We start from the raw sequence: 14,485 nt of genomic DNA on the forward strand, positions 1-14,485 counted from the left end.
CTAGGCAGCTGGACCTCTGAGTTAGACTTGAGCTCAAGTCCTTACTCTGCCCTCATATATGTAAAGTCATTCCACCTGCTTCTGATAGACCATCTGTAAAATGGGCACATTAATAGTGCCTTCCCCACAGAGTTGCTAGGGCACAAAGTGATGTAACACACATATGCACTCCATGCTAACTAAGGTTGTTACTGTGACCCAGGCCTCCCCCGAGGGCTTCATGAACTACCATATTTTACCTTACCAGAGCCAGTGTGAGGTAGCCATCAGTATCACCCCCATTTTAGAGAGGAGCAAGTCAAAAAGATTCCAAAAGGCAAGAAAGTCACACAGCAAGTAAGTGGAGGACCTGGACTTTCAGACTAGATCTGACTCCAAAGGCTCTCTCCAGTCACTGCTAGGCTCTGGGGAGAAGGCCAGGGAAATCAGGTGTCACTGGGCAGAATTTATGGAGACTGCGATCCCCTCACACTTTCCACTCAAGCCCTATTGTCAGGATCTTTGAGGCTGAGCCAGGAGCACGGCGCCGGGTAGCCTAATTCTGTCTCTGGAGGTTCCAGCTGTCTCATACAAAAGATAAATGCCTGTTGGACAGCTCTGTTTTTATCTCCCCACAAAGTTTAATTTCCCTGATGTGAGTGGTTCTATTGCTTTGAGGTTTCCAGGGTTTGCAGTCTTCATAAAAAGGGCGATTTATTGCGTATTGTGGTGCTGAGAAGCTGCAGTACATGAATGTTAATGAAGTTCATGTTTCCGGGCATAATGAGCATCCTGGATCAGCGTCCTGGCTTGGCAGCCAGTGGGAGGGTTTTGTTTTTCTCTTCTCTCTTCCTAATGCCTGGGGTTTCCATGTCCAGTGACATCTCCTTCTAGAATAAGTTTACATATTGTTGTGTTTCATTGCACTATTACAAGCAAATACTGCTGCAGGACAGAGAAATATTTATCAAAAGGCTGGTTAAGGTAGGAGTTAGGATTGAGAGCTTCAGAATGAGATATTCCAGACTTCCAGTCAGGCTCTGCTATTTCAATAATTCTGTGGCCTCAGACAGGTTACTCTGTGCCTTTGTGCCTTTTTTTTTGCACAGCTATCCAATGGGAGTAATAATTGGGCTTATAAGTTATCATGAAGGATTAAAGGAGATAACACACAGAAAGGACTTGACACAGTACCCAGTGCATTACTGAATAGTTAGAAGTGATTGCTGTTACTGGCCTAGCCCACTGGTCATTACAACCCTGGTCAGTTTATTGATATCATCTCATTTAATCACCAATCCTCAGGGCTGGGATTTTGGTCTCCATTTAACAGATAAGAAAACAAGTGCTCAGAAAGGTGAAGCATCTTGCCCAAGATCACATAGCTCATTAGATGCAAAGACGGGCTGAGAACCCTGTCAGGATGAGACCACAACTACCACAGAAACCTGCACGAGCATTGCCCAGATAGGAGAGTCTAGTTGTTCTAGCCATCAGGGAGAAGCTTCTCGTCTCTTAAGGGTGCAGCAGATAGACAAGGAGATTGCTTCAGGAGCAACTAATAATTCTTACGGCATCAGCTAAACTACTACAGATGACTGTGCAGTGATTTCATCCAGCCACTCTGCCAGGCTGTGCAACAGTTAAGAAGGGCCCTAAAATTCACTATGGGTAGTGTTTTGTGCCAAAAATGAGGAAAGGGGTGAAGGGTAGGGAATGTGGGATAAATATCAGCATCTCTCCTATCCTGTGCAAGGTCAGGAGCTGGAAGCTGGGAGCACACAGACAAATGAAGCATAGTCCCTGTCCTTGTAACCCACACAGCAGAATGGACAGTCACAGTGTGGGGGCTGAATGCTAAAGAATAGCAGGAAAACAGCGTGGTGAGAGCAGAAGTAGGCAAGGGAAGACTTCCCAGGGAGAGGCAACATGCTGTGAGTTGGATTTTGAAGCATGACTAGGAGTTCACTAAGGGAGAAAGGACTGAAAAGGTACAGAGGATCAACACATGTTGAGAAAATGGCAGTCTTCCTAGTGGCTGGAGCTTTTGAAATATATGCTGAGAACCATGGTAGATGATATGGAGAAATGGTGGGGTTCACATCTACAGCACATATGCCAGGCACTGTGGGAGGACAGTGTATCAATTTCCCAGGGCTGCCGTAATGAACTACTGCAAACCATGTGGCTTAATGCAACAGAAATGCATTCTTTCACAGTTCTGGAGACCAGAAATCCAAAATCGAGATGTTGGCAGGGCCATGCTCCCTCCTAGGGCTCCTTCCTGGCCTCTCCTAGGCCCTGGTGGATCCACGCGTTCCTTGGCTTGTAGCCGCATCACTCTAATCACTGTCTCCCTGTTCAAACGGCTTCCCCTTTGCCCTCTGTGCGTCTCTTGGAAGGATACTTATCCTTGGATTTGGGGTCCAATAATCCAGGATGATTTAACCTCAAGATCCTTAAATTACTTACATCTACAACGACCTCTTTTCAAAATAAGGTCATAATTACAGGTTCCAGGGATTTGGACATGGACCTATCTTTTAGGGGGTCATCATTCAACTCATTACAGGGCTTCCCATGCATTATCTGATTTAATCCTCAGAACTCCAAGAGGTAGCTACTATAATTACTCCCTTTTACAGAAGAGGAAACTGATTCAAAGGGATTGAAGGTAAACCTTATGAGAACAGGGACCTCCCTGTCCTCAGCACTGTATGCCCAATGTGTAGAATTCTCTCTGGCACATTGTAGGTGCACAGTTAATGATTTATGAGGACTATAGCATGAGCTAAGACCCCAGGCCAATACTTCATAGAGTTAGACCACTGACTGTATTACTTAATTAGCTGGGTGACCCTGAGAAAATTAGATAACCTCTCAGTGCCTCAGTCTCCTCATCTAAAAAAGAAAGATGTACCTACTTTGTAGGGCTGTTGTGACGCTTACAGAACAAATCCACGTAGAGTGCTGAGAATAGTGCCTGGTGCATAATCAGTAAACAGAAGTCAGAAGTATCGTCACATTGCCTCCCAAGTGGGGAAGTGGACAGGTGATGGTTAATCATAGCGCACTGGGGAAAGTATCTCAGGTTGTTGGGAGCAGGCAGGGGAGTGGCTAAATAGTGCCTGAAGACTTACAGGGAAGACTTCAGGGAAGAGGAGATACTTGAACTGGGCCTAGGAAGAGCAGGGACGTGATGGGCTGGGAAGTGGAAATGGGCATTCCAGGCAGAGGGACTGCAGGTGCGAAGTGCTGGAGGTGGGGCAATGAGGGTGCATGCAGGCGGGGGGGTAGGAGGGGCTCAGGCACAAGCAGGAAACCAGGGTGCAGTTGGGAAGGGCCTGTCTGCCCTGCTAAGGAGTTCAGACTCCGTCCTGTAGGTGTGGCTGCCCCTTTCATCAGGGAAGCAGCCTGACCCAGTTGGCTTGTTCAAGTAGGGCAGCTGAGAGGCTGGCGGCAGGGGAGCAGCAAGGGGGCAGCCCAACACACGGTGGGGGTGGGGGTGGCCTCAGCCAGGTGTGGGCCTGCGGAGGGAAGCAGAGATCGGTCCGCTGCAGGACACCAGGCTCTAGAGGCTGGTGGGCAGAGCTGCCTTCCACCACGACGGAGGCAGAAAGCGCCGGAGCTGGTTCTGGACTGGAGAGTTCAAGGTGCCTTGGAGGCAACTCAGTGCAGCGTCCAGGCCAATTTTGTTAACTCTGGCAAGTCACTTAAGCTCTCACAGCCTCAGTTCCTCCATCAGCAATAGGGGATGCTGATTCTACCTGCTTCATAGGATTGTGGTGACATTAGTATACAGTAAGTTCCCAGTAACTGAGCATCTATTATTACTAGTGCTACTGCCACTATTATTATATGGAGGGAGGGATCATGGTGGGTGGTCACTATGGCTCCAGTCTCAGCACATCTCCGCCCCGGCTGCTGGCTGCATACTGTGAGTGAAACTCTTCCTCGCAATCTTGAGCTTGGGGAGAAATCTTGGGCAAGTCTTAGCTGATGTTACCACAAACCCTGATTCTTTTTGAGGTTCAGGCGCTTTTGTTTTGTGTGTGTGTATGTGTTGTGGGTAGGGGAACAGGTGGTTGACGGGGTTGAAAATAGGAGATGGAAAGGAAGAGGAAGTGAAGTGCAGATATTTCAGTGCGTTGTCCTACATGAACACAACGTGGTTGGGACCAGGTTGCATGTCTGTTTGCTCGTGTTGGGGGAAGGGTATGTGTGTGTGCATGTGTGTGTGTGCCTTCTTAATTCATTCAAACATTTCAGAAGTGTTGACTGGTTTCCCCTCGTGGGAGTCAGGGTGCGGGGCACAGAGGACAGATGAACTGTGCTGGCTTCCTAGGGCATTCCCAGCAGAGGGAGGGTTCAGAGGTGTGAGGAGGTGATGCTGACGCAGCGGGCTCTGTCAGAGCAGCCTCAGCAGGCCTCAGGTACAGAGCAGGCCAGGGTCAGCCATTTGGGGAAGGGAGAGCAGGGCTGGATCGGAATGCTGAGGAGAGCATCTCCCTGAGGAGGGAAGGATGCACTGGAGCCCAGGCCTCGGTCAAGGCCTGGAGAAGCACAATGGCAGCCGCTCTCAGCAGGCTGGGCATGGCTGGATGGAAACCAGATGTGAGCCAGAGAGTGGGGACCTGAGAGGCTGGAATGTGGCAGACGGAGGCCAGGCTGAGCCAGGCTTTACCCTGCAAGCACCGGGATGGACACGTAGGACTCACCTCTCCTGGGCAGGAGAGGGTGATCTTGGTGCCCACAGCTTACAGGGCCCCACCTGGGGCTCTCTCCCCTTCGGCCCCTTTGTCTCAGCCAGACTGCTCCTTTGAGGCTCACTGGGACCCTGAGCTTCTCCCCTTTTTAGGCCTTTGGGCTGGTGCCCCCACCTGGAACGCTGACTCAGGGTCTGCCTGCCTGTGCGGGGCTCCTGCCACTCCAGGCCAGCCTGTCCGAGTGCTCCCCTCCTACGCGCCTGTGTGTGCAGATCTGTGCAGGTCCTGTTTTATAATTATCTGTTTGGTCATGTGCTTATTCAGCGTCAGATCCTTTCCGTGCCCCAAGCTCCTGAGGCTGCAACTGGCAGCTTCCGGCTCACAGTGAGCCCTGTAATAAATATGTGCTGAGAGAATGAGAGGGTGAGCAGGCAGAGGGGGGCAGGGAGGGAGTTTCCCAGTGGTGAAGATCACAACGCTAATGAAGCACTCAGATCTAGCCCTGGAGATCTAACAAGTTGTTTATTTCTAGTCCCAGGTTGTTACATTCAAGAGGTGAAGCCAAGGGCTATAGGACTCCTCGGAGGAACAGGGTTCTGTAAACCCAGTTAATCAATACTGCTGTGCAGCTGGGTTTTCCAGTTCAGAGGTGCTCCGCGGGGAAGGGAGAGCTTCTCTTCCAGGTCTTCTGAGGCTTCCCCTCCACACTGGAGCTTTTCTGCAGACACCAAACACCAGAAGCTCTGAATTCCGCAAATCTGCTGGAAAGGGAGAGACCAGCTCCCGTGGCCAGTTCCACAGGGTGCCCCGTGGATATCCAAACTTGAGGAATATAATCTCACTCTGGAACTAAATCAGAAACCTTGGCTAACCCCACTTTTCCCTGCAACAACCAGCGCTGATCCCCGCATCAAGAGCCCAGCCCCAGCCCAGTGTCGTCACTGCTTCCTTCTCTTTCACACCACTGCTCACCCCCTGGGCCTCCTCAAACCATTGGTCCCTTCCACCCCACTGCCCCAGGTCTGGCCTCTGCATTTGAGGAGTGCCCTAGTGCATCATTCTCCCCACTGGCCTCCCTGCCTCCAGCCTTGCTCCTGCAAACCTGCCTCCATGTTGCCCCAGAGACATCTTCCCAAAATATGATTCTGATCCTGTCATTTCAGTGGTTCCCTGTTACCCTGGAAACAGAGTCCAAGCTTTAGTCTAGTGCTTCCTTATCTGTGCTCTTCCCACCTGCCCATCACCCCAGGCCTTGCTCTCCCTTTCTTGCATCTTCTGGGCCAGCCATGCCAAACCATACGATTTTTCCAGAACAGCCTCAGCCTTTGCCCATGGCAGAGGCAACTTCTGCTGAGAACCTTCTGCTTCCCCGATGCTAGCTTCTTCCCTGAAATCACTTCCTGTGTCACCTCCCACAGGAGGCCTTCCTTGATTCCCCACCCCCAGGCTGGTTAGATCCTGCAGCCCCCTGTGCTGACGTCCTCTCTCATGGTGCTACCCCTTGTGTTGCAAGTGCCCACATCCATTAGTCCACCTCTTCTTTGCCCTGTAGGCTGTGCTCAGCTCATAGCCCTATACTCTCCAACAGCAGAATTTACCAAAACTGGGGACAGGGAGACAAACCCTTCTTCACCTAAAATGGCCTCCACTCACCCTAGTTCTGGGGTTATGGAATGTGTGGTGGAAGTTAGCCTTGCTCTACAGAATCTCTCAGCGTGGTTACACTCCTGGCATCACTCGGCATTAGACCCTTGGCTCTGATGGTCATACAGAGCAGCCTGCCCGGGGTCTAAGTACGACACTCTTTTCAATGCTGGCTGCACACAGCAACCACCTTGGGGCTTGGACTCTACCCCAGATTCTGATATAATTGGTCTGGAGCAGGGCCAGAGCAACAGGATTGTTTAAAACACTGCCCAGGGTGATTCTAAGACTGTGCAGCCAGCTTGAGACCCTCTCATACTTAGTCATTCTGGAGTAGTGCTTCTTATCCCTGGCTGTACATTAAAAGCACTGGGAAAGTTTATAAAATATATGTGTCCTGGACCCACCATCCCTGACTCAATGAATCAGAATACCCTAGGGTGGTGGCCATCTAGCTGTCAGCATTGAATCTTTTAGGATCCTCTTCCCTCTTTCCCTCCGTCCTTTTCTTTTTCCAGAAACATTTTCCAGGTGAGCTGTGCTCACCCTGTCAAGCTCTGGGAGTGCTAGGATGAGTCATACCCTGCTCCTCCTAGGTGAGGGCAGTTAGGAATGGAAGAGCCCCCCCCACCCGTTGAAAAGAGCCTGCCCTCTGGCAGGCCTGCTGGACCCTCCTCGAGCTCCCAGGGCCTGCACTGATGGGGAAGTGTCCACCCCTCCTGGGGACGCCCAGGCTGGGAGGTCTGGTCCTGCTCCTGAGTCAGCCAGGAGGCCTGGGTCTCTGCTCTGTTGGGAGCAGGGGGGTGGATTGTACATGGTCATTAGGATGGGAGGCTTCCGGGTCTTCTCCCAGTCCCTGCATTAGGCTGGCGGGGGTGGCAGGGTGGCCCTGCAGCTCTCTACTCTCTTCTCTCCTTTGCATATGTAAAGTCAAACCACCCCTTCGTCCGTGAATGTGCCTGTGAGCTTGTCTGCATCCCCGTTGTGGGACTTTAAACCCCTGCTGACAAAGAATGAGCCTGGGCTGTGGGCAGTTTTTAACAATTGAGGTAAAATTCACATAATAGAAAATTACCTACTTTAAAGTGAAAAATTCAGTAACATTTAGTATATTCACAATATGCAACTATCACCTCTCTCTCTAGTTCCGAAACATTTGCATCACCCTAAAAGGAAACTGTTCCCATTAGCAATCACTCCCATTCCCCCCACCCCTGCCCCCGGGAAGCACCAATCTGCATTCTGTTGCATTCACCATCTGTATGACTGGATAGTTCATATAAGTGACATCATATGATATGTGGTATATGTCTGGCTTCTTTCATGTAGCATAATGTTTTCGAGGTCCATCTGCATTTGTAGTAGCTACTAAAACTTCATTCCTTTTTGTGGCCGAATGATATTTTATCATATACATAGACCACAGTTGGTGTATCTATTCATTAGATGATGGACTTTTGGGCTGTTTCTACCTTTTGGCTCTTGGCAAATCTGAGCATTGAAAATTCTCTACTTCTACACTCCAAACATCTATGGACTGGGCTTTCCTAGGTCCTCAGCATTAGATAGTGGTCTCGGCCTTTCCCTGTACTAACCAAATACTACCTTCAGGAGTCCCATGGCAGCACGTGTATCTTTAGGGCATCTCTTGCTCCAGGTTCTGGCCTCCACTAACATCTCTATCTCTCCCTATATCTATCCAGGAGATTCCAGGCTGATCTCTGCACTCTCTCACTCTCACCCCATGCCTTCCCCACTCCAGTCCAGGGCAGGAGGCTGATGAGTGTGCGACAGACTGCTGCTGAGGGTTTAGGGAGCAAACGAAGGGGGTAGACAGCACACAGCTTAGACAGTATCTTAGAACTGAATTTTACACGTCACCATCTACAAGACAAGAATAGTTTTTCAGTATTCTCTTGTAATACTTCTGACATCAGTGTGTAAGGGTTGTCCCACACCACGCAGTTCTCCAGGTCTTGGTGGATGCTGACTGGATGCTTACAATTGAACCCAACTCTGACGCTAAATACCTGGAGCTAGCACACACCACACACAGGTTAAGGACTCAGTTCCACTAGGCTGCCCCTATTTCAGATGTGAGTCACCAGTCCTAGGTTTCCATTTGTACTTCAGACTGCCTGGCTATAAACTGAGGTTCCTACAACCTCTTCAGTTTCAATCGTTCACTAAAATGGCTCACAGAACTCAGCAAAGTGCCTTACTTATTGATTTTTTGCAGAGACTATTAAAGAATCCAAATGAACAGCCAGATGGTGAAAAACAGGGCAAGGTGTGGAAGGGTCCTGAGCACGGAGGCTTCAGTCCCTGGGCTCTCTGGGCCGCACCACCCTCCTGATGCTCCTGTTCACCAAGCTGGAAGCTCTCTGAACCTTTTACGGTTAGGGCTTTTATGGCCATTGGTGATTATGAAACTCAATCTCCCTTCCCAGGAGGTCAGGGAGTGTGGCCGAAAGTAACTTTCTAATCACCTGGTTGGTTCCCTGGCAGCCAGCCCCCTTCCCTAGGGGCTTTCCAAAGCCACCTCACTAACATAAACTCAGGTGTGGTTGAAAGGGGCTTGTTCTGAATAACAGGAGACACTCCACTCACCTTTCTGGTTCTGAGCTATTCAGGAACTGGGGACAAAACCCCAATATAACAGAAGGTATTCCGATCCTGCTCTTATCACTTAGGAAATTACAAGGATTTTAGGAGCTCTGTGTCAGGAACCAGGAATAAGACCAAACACATGTATTTCTTACTAAATAGGACAGGATAGCACAGTGTCCTAAAACATACACATGCACAGGGCATTTCTCATGGACAGTGTCTGCCCATAGGCTTCAGACAGATGCCTCCCATATCCATCTTCCTCTTTTCTTGTTCACATTTCTGTCCTCTAGGGTGTAAAGCTGTCAACAAACAACTCCACTTGTTTGGAGCAACATAGACTCACTCCCATCTCCTCCTGTCCTTAGAAACCATGCCTGGGTGTGGGAAGGAGATGGGATGGGGTGCCCTAAGGTTGATTTCATTTTCCTTTTTAGTCAAAAGAAATTGTATGTTCATGAGAAGAATTCTGCCATATTTCTAGGACAACAGACCTCATGAAAACAGTTCTGCTCATAATACTAGATGCCCAGTGTCACAGGGATGACCCCACTACTTCATATATAGGCAGTGGATGGGGTCAGGGCAAGCCTGGAGGTGCCTCTGAAATTAGCCCTTTTCTCCTGTCTGATAAGTCCTAATGGTACCCCCAATTTGTTTGGTGCTGTATGATTTTTTAAAGCTTGCTTGTAGATAATGGTTAGGAGCTGGGCTTTCACTATGAACAATTTGGAAACCATTAGATGCTTTTGAGCAGAGAAGGGATGTGACTTGACTTAGATTTTGCAAGGACCTCTGTTGTTGCTGTGAGTGAATAGACCGTAGGGGTCAAGGAGGCTGCTAGTCGGAAGGCTGTTTTGAGATGGCTTGTGCCACGGTGGAGATAACTGAGCTGGTAAGAAGTGATCAGATTGTGGGTGTATTTGGGGGCAGAAATGATGGGTTCTGCTGGCAGATTGCTCTTTCTAACATGCCAGGCTGCCCACCAACTCCAGGTTTCAAAGACTGCACATCTGGATCAGGCAGGCAGGCTGAGGCGGGCTGCTTCTGTTTTGTTTTCCTCCAGGTCACCATCCTCGTCAGCCTGGCCCTAGCCTTCCTTGCCTGCATCGTGTTCCTGGTGGTTTACAAAGCCTTCACCTATGACCACAGCTGCCCAGAGGGATTTGTGTATAAGGTAAGGGGCTTATGGCAGGTGAGTGGCCCCAGGTGACATCAGCAGTCAGGGAGAGCTCACTCCTGCTTAGAAAAACTGTTCCATCTTGGGAAAGCCCTACCTTGGCACAGGGCTTCGTGTTTTGGTGGCTGATTTCTCACCTCCAAGGTGGCCCTGCACAGATGTGAACACAGGGAAGGGGTGCTTTTGAGGTGGTCTCCCCCAGTGCCGCAGCTGGGCCCTTTCCTCTGACCTTCACTCCACTGAGCTTCTTCCCTTGAAGAACTGAACCAGCTGCATTACCTTGGGCATCTCCTGGCCCTCTGAGCCTCAGTCATCTTGCCTGCAAAATGGGCACTGAGAATGCCTTCCATAGGATTTTCTTTAGGGTAGGACTGAATTTAGGTAAAATTGGTTAGCAAAGAGCCTGCTAGATAATGGGCTCTCAACACATGTTAGTTGCAATGACAGAATCTGTTTTAGAGTAAAACAGGTAATATTGAAGATTTCTAAATTGCCATTTACTGACTATTATGTCACACCTGTTCTTAGACATTTCCATAAACATTACCTCCATTGAGCTGTACACCTATTCTGAAAAAAGTTTCTATTGCTGTCATTTTACATAAGGAAACAGAGCAAAGGGGTGGTAAAACATTTAGTCAAGAGAGTTTTCCAAGACATCACAGGACATTCCAAAGCAGGGAATCAAATGGGGAGTCAAATGGGGAAGTGCATGTCCTTTGGTTCTGCGCCGTGACTTCCTGGGGCTACATTCTAAGTAGTTAGAAGCTGAAGTTCTGTGAGATGGGCAGCAGCTTTCCCTAGGGAACAGTGAGGGACCTGTGATGTGCCCACACAGTGGAATGCTGTGCAACTGTGAGAACGCGTGGGGAAGAAAGGCCTCCAGACATGAGCGTAGGACATTCTCCAGGACAGTCATGAAGGAGAAAAAGAGGCTGCCTTTGTGTGATGAAAAGGGAAAGGGAAGGATATTTGCTTATATTTTCAGGAAGAAATCGTGGAAGGGTAAATCAAGGAAACCAAGATAAATGGTTATTCAGGGGAAGGGAGGACAGAGTGGGGGAGACGGGAATGAGCAGCAAGGTGTCTCTGGATATGTTTTGCTGTACATTTGGCCTTGATGTTTGTAAATGTTGGACATGTTTAAAAAATAAATAAATAAGAAAAAATAATTCCTCAAAATTAAAAACATGCTAAACAAAGAGTCCAGCTTTATATCAACTTGGGGACATAAACTTAAAAAGATAAATATTTCGAAGGACTATAGAACACAGACAGTATTTGACTGTGCACCCTCAGTGAAGTGTATCCTAAGGTCATGGAGAACTGCAGAGAAATCTTAAAGTTCATTCAGTAGTCTATTAGTCATAATATTGGTGTAATTTTGTGATCATTTGATACATATTCTAGGATAATGCAAATATACAATTGTGTCGATGTTGTTAGGAGCCAAGACTTTTGATATAAGAAAAAAAGGACAAGTATAAAATCAAGAAAATAAGATCCACAGCAATTGACTTCAGGCACTGGCCCAGGGGAGCAATTGGGGGATGGGTGAATCAACCAGATAAAAGAACCTGGTGACCTACCAATAGTGTCCACTGTTGCCACACAGTCAGTAAGCAGAGGTCATTAACCTTGAATGAGTGTTAGCATCAGATTTCTTTTTCTTTTCTTTTTACATGTGGTATAATTGACATAAACATTATGTTCGCTTCAGGTGTACAGTGTAATGCTTCGTTATTTGTATATATTGGGAAATAATCACCACAATAAATCTATTTAACATTCATAGTCATACAGTTAACCACACATAGTAACACAATTGTTTTTCTTATGATGAAAAATTGTTTTCAGCTATCAAAGATCTACTCTCTTAGCAACTTCCAGTCATGCAATACAGTATTGTTAACTATAGCACCATGCTATACATTACATCCCCAAGGTTTATTCATTTTATAACTGGAAGTTTGTACCTTTTGACCCCCTTCAGCTATTGCCCCCACCCCGCCCCACCCCCTGCCTCTGGCAACCACCAATCTAGCAGGAGGTTTATATCTACCACCTTTAAGTAGGCAGCAGCTTTGATGATGGTGAGATGTTGGGGGCAGCCAGACCCAGGCCAGGTGCCCTCATCTGCCCTCTGGCTGAGAGCCTGATGTGGTTGTGGCCCCCAGATGGGGTGACTGAGTCACAGGTCGGATTGGAAGTCCTCTGAGCTACCCCTGACTCTGTCTCTCTTCCCCAGCACAAGCGCTGTATCCCTGCCTCCCTGGATGCTTACTACTCATCCCAGGACCCCAACTCCAGAAGCCGCTTCTACACGGTCATCAGCCACTACAGCGTGGCCAAGCAGAGCACTGCGCGGGCCATCGGGCCGTGGCTGTCGGCGGCTGCTGTCATCCATGAGCCCAAGCCGCCCAAGACCCAGGGCCGTTAGAGGCCCACCCCCAGCCAAAATGGAGGGCTGAGAGGAGGACCCCCATTGGCTAAGCCAAGCTCCAATTACAAGACAACACTGTATTCCTGGGATAAGCGGGTGGGGGCGGGGCTGGGGGGGAGCTCATCAAAAATATTGTGCACTGGAGTTGTCTGAACTGGTATTTCTTTTTGTCCTTTGGTATTGTTGATTTGTCCCCAAGTCAGGCTCATGTACAAAGGCATGTTTCATGTTGATTGTTCCCATGTAAGATATTTTTAAAGCCACTGCTTATTATTTGTTAGGAAAATTTAAAAACAGTAAGGAAAGAAACAAAGAGAACTAAAGAAAAAGGATTAAACTAGCTGCACTGGGAAGATGTTGAAGGGCAATAAAGAGCACAGACTGGCTGGGCTCCTTAGGTGAGAACCTGTGACTTCGGGGCGGGTTTCAGAAGGCGTAGGCAATGTGCGTGATGCCGGCTGGGGCCCCTTGGTTGGCCTCTGGCCTGCAGGAGAGGCATGAGGGGGGTGAGCACTGGCCTAGTTGGAGAGAAGGACTGATTTCGGCATTAGTAAATTCAGGTTGTACACAACCCAAAGTAAAAAGTACCCCCACCAGTGTGTTTTGTAAGGTTAGCACAGACTTGTCTGTATGGGCATCTGAGCAAGAGCTTGGGCTGCCCCACGTGGCCGGGGATGCGTTTGGTATAAGCAGTCCCTGAGAATCAGGCGGACTCTTTGTCTTTTTCCTGTATTTCTAGATACTGGCTGTGTTTATGAGATAACAAGGGTAGAAAGAGGAAAGGAGGTGCAGCTGGAAGGAAGGCACAGGACTTGCAAATAACATTGGCCAGGCTATAAGCACAGGCATCCAATTTTTAAGTTTGTGATTGTTTCCCAAAGTGCTAATAACCCCAGGAAGAACAAGAAGGCTTCTAATTAGGAGCCTCAGGTGGCAGCCAGGAAGACTGGAAGATTGGGGCTGCAGCAGTGCCAAATCATTTCTAAAGGAAGATGAAAAATGTGCCTGTCTTTTGCCCACTCTGTTGTGTTAACAGGGGACAACTGTCCCAACTCCCCAGTCTGGTTCTACAAGCTCCTGACAAGGGGGCAGCATCTGGCATTGGCCAGACCTCCTGCTGACCTGGAATCAGAGGAGGCATGCCCGCTGCTCTCCCAGACACGTTTTGGGGAGGTCACTCCATGGGGTGTCGACTCTAGGCCCAACAAGGGCAGAACTGGCTGGGAGAATTGGTTATTTGAAATGTTGTACTGTTTCCCTGCGAGGCTCCAACAGGCCATTTACAGGGCACTTTTTTGTGGCTTGCTACGTTGCCGAAATCATCGTACACAACAGCTGGGTAATAAGACTAGCATAGCTCAAACTATCCTGCCAAATGCTATCATCTGACTTTTCTTCCCCTCTCCCACCCTCCCTTCACCTCAAGTCACCTGTAAATTCATTTGTCATCTGAAGTGGATAACAAATTGTCCCCAGCAACACCGCTGAGCGCTTTATAATTTTGTGGTGTATTTTTGTCAGTAGGTAGCAGAGGCTGAAGTATTTTTTGGTGTAATTCTTGAACTTTTCTGACAGGAAACAAATAAAGATAGATGTGTCTGAGAGTCTTGACCTTCCTTTTCAACTTTATTTTCTGCTCAGTGAGCCCCTTGGGGAATAGGCTGGGGGCAGGGGTCCCTGAGGACAAGGTGGACTCTGGGGGCAGGGTGTCCTGTTAGGCTGGGCCTGGAATCCAGATATGGGGGGACCTCCATCCTCAGACATCAGGGTGTGAAATGATGCTGTGGTCAGAAGCAACGACTGAGAGATGCTTCTGGCTACTTGTCTCCCAGCTAACACCCTCCACCCTGTAAGCATCTGCTGAGCACCTACTGAGGGCCAGGGCTGTGCTGGGCGCAGGGCAGTCAGCGATGCATGATGCCC

General features: G+C 48.8%; 1 protein-coding gene across 1 annotated transcript in view; it reads left to right on the forward strand.

The window, feature by feature from the left end:
- Positions 1 to 14,166, forward strand: part of NSG2 (neuronal vesicle trafficking associated 2) — a 54,784-nt gene extending 40,618 nt beyond the window's left edge. Inside the window, exons 4-5 of the mRNA XM_073232409.1 lie at positions 10,006 to 10,116; positions 12,368 to 14,166. Of these exons, the coding sequence (XP_073088510.1) occupies positions 10,006 to 10,116; positions 12,368 to 12,559 (303 nt within the window). The 3' untranslated portion in view covers positions 12,560 to 14,166. The remainder of the gene's footprint in view (positions 1 to 10,005; positions 10,117 to 12,367) is intronic.
- Positions 14,167 to 14,485: the final 319 nt, after the last annotated feature.

The sequence above is a fragment of the Manis javanica genome, chromosome 1 (genome assembly GCF_040802235.1).
Source record: "Manis javanica isolate MJ-LG chromosome 1, MJ_LKY, whole genome shotgun sequence".
Lineage (NCBI taxonomy): Eukaryota > Metazoa > Chordata > Mammalia > Pholidota > Manidae > Manis > Manis javanica.